Genomic DNA, 1,915 nt, shown 5'->3' on the forward strand with positions numbered 1-1,915 from the left:
TGGAAATCTGTTTCTGATGGGGTTCCACTGGGCCCAGTGCTGGGGGTCTTGCTATTTGTGGTGTGCATTCATGACCTGGACTTAACTGTAGGGGGTATGATCAAGAAGTTCGCAGCTGAAATGACAATTAGTCAACTGGTAATTAACGAGGACAGCTTTAAACTGCAGGAGATATTAACAGGCTAATCAGCTGGGCAGAGCAGTGGCAAACCTGGAATTCAACCTGGAAAATTGTGAGGGAATGCGCTTGGGAAGGCAAAGGATTACACTATGAATGGCAGGACCTCGGGAATGACTGAAGATCAGAGGGACCTTGGTGCACATATCCCCTACTATCAATAACCTTGGGGGATTACCATTGGCCAGAAACTGGACTGGAGCAGCCATATAAACTGTGACTTCAAGAACAAGTCAGATGCTGGGATATCTGTGATGACTAACTCACCTTCTGATTCCAAATAACAATTTACCATGCACATGCCACACATCAGGAGTGTGACGGAATATTTCTCACTTGCCTAGATGAATACAGCTACACCAACACTTAAGAAGCTCAACACTATCTGGGAAAAAGCAGTTCATTTGATTGGCACCACATGCAATACCTTCGTCATTTACTCTTTTCATCACTGAAGTACAGTGGCAACTGCATGTACCATCTATAAAAAACACTGTAGCCACTCAATAAAGTTCTTTCGACAGCACCTGCCAACACTGTGACCTCTACGATCCAGAAAAGCAAGGTACATGGGAACAGCACCACCTCCACCTGCAAGCTCCCCTCCAAACCACACACCATCCTGAATTGGAAATACATCGCTGAGTGTGTCACTCTGTCAAATTCCTGCATGTAGCCCCTAATGTGGAGGTGCCGGTTTTGGACTGAGGTGGACAAAGTCAAGCTTTCAGAGCCCCTGTTTCTTCCTCAGCTGCCTGAGGAAGGAGTAGGGGCTTCATTCAAAAGCTTGGGGTTTCAAATGAACCTGTTGGATGATAACCTGGTGTCATGTGATTTTGACTTAGCCGCTAATAGCATGGTGGGAGTACTTGCAAAAGATGGACTACAGCAGTTGCATCACCACTATCTTCTCAAGGGAAATTAGGGACGAGAATCAAAAGGTAGCCTTGTTATCGCTCATGCAATATTTCATGAAAGAATAATAACAAAAGTGAAAACTTAAAAACTACAAGAGTTGATGGTCAACATCATTGCTCTTTGCTGCCTAATACAAGGACTGTAAGATCCCTTCACTCAATGTAACTCAAACCCATACCCTGTCTGTCAATCACATTCAGGTCCCGCCCCCTTACTGAGCAGTCAATCACACTCAGGCGTCCCCGCCCCCCCCCCCGAGCTATGAATCACATCTAAACCCTGCCCATGCCCGTCAATCACATGCAGGCCCCACCCCCTCTTCGGGCAGTTAATCACTCTCAGGCCGCCCCGCGCTGTCAATCACACCCAAACCCCACCCCCATATGTCAATCACATACAGGCCCCGCCTCAGTGTCTCATCCCTCATCCAGGCCCCGCCTCCGGATTTGATGTTTTGGCGCGAGTCGAGTGGATCTCGAGCGGGTTGGCGGCGGTTGGTCGGAGCGGGATGTCGGGGCCACATCGCGGACAGAGCTGGGCTCACACAGCGGGGGCCCTGGCCGCACTCGAGGGGCTGCTACAGTGCTCGGCCTGGTAACAGTCCGAGCTTGGCCTGGCTCGGGGTCCTGTGTTTGGGTCAAGGGATGGGGCAGGCTCGGAGGGAGGTAGAGAAGGTGCGCCGGGGGGTGTGGGAGTAATGGTCTGAGGGTCAGGGGGTGGGGGTCACGGACAGGTTCAGAGGTCAGGTCAGGGTTGGGTTGGGGTCAAGGGGAGGATCAGGCTTGTGTTTGGTGTGTCTGGGGATGAAGGGGAAAGGTC

General features: G+C 50.7%; 1 protein-coding gene across 2 annotated transcripts in view; it reads left to right on the plus strand.

Annotated features, from left to right (window-relative positions):
- Positions 1–1,508: 1,508 nt before the first annotated feature.
- Positions 1,509–1,915, plus strand: part of bard1 (BRCA1 associated RING domain 1) — a 177,863-nt gene continuing 177,456 nt past the window's right edge. The window contains exon 1 of one of the 2 annotated variants that reach the window (XM_043693340.1): positions 1,509–1,690. In XM_043693340.1, coding sequence (XP_043549275.1) covers positions 1,605–1,690 — 86 coding nt within the window. In that variant the 5' untranslated portion in view covers positions 1,509–1,604. The remainder of the gene's footprint in view (positions 1,691–1,915) is intronic. The other variant, XM_043693343.1, reaches the window with a different exon arrangement.

Source organism: Chiloscyllium plagiosum, chromosome 7 (genome assembly GCF_004010195.1).
Source record: "Chiloscyllium plagiosum isolate BGI_BamShark_2017 chromosome 7, ASM401019v2, whole genome shotgun sequence".
NCBI lineage: Eukaryota > Metazoa > Chordata > Chondrichthyes > Orectolobiformes > Hemiscylliidae > Chiloscyllium > Chiloscyllium plagiosum.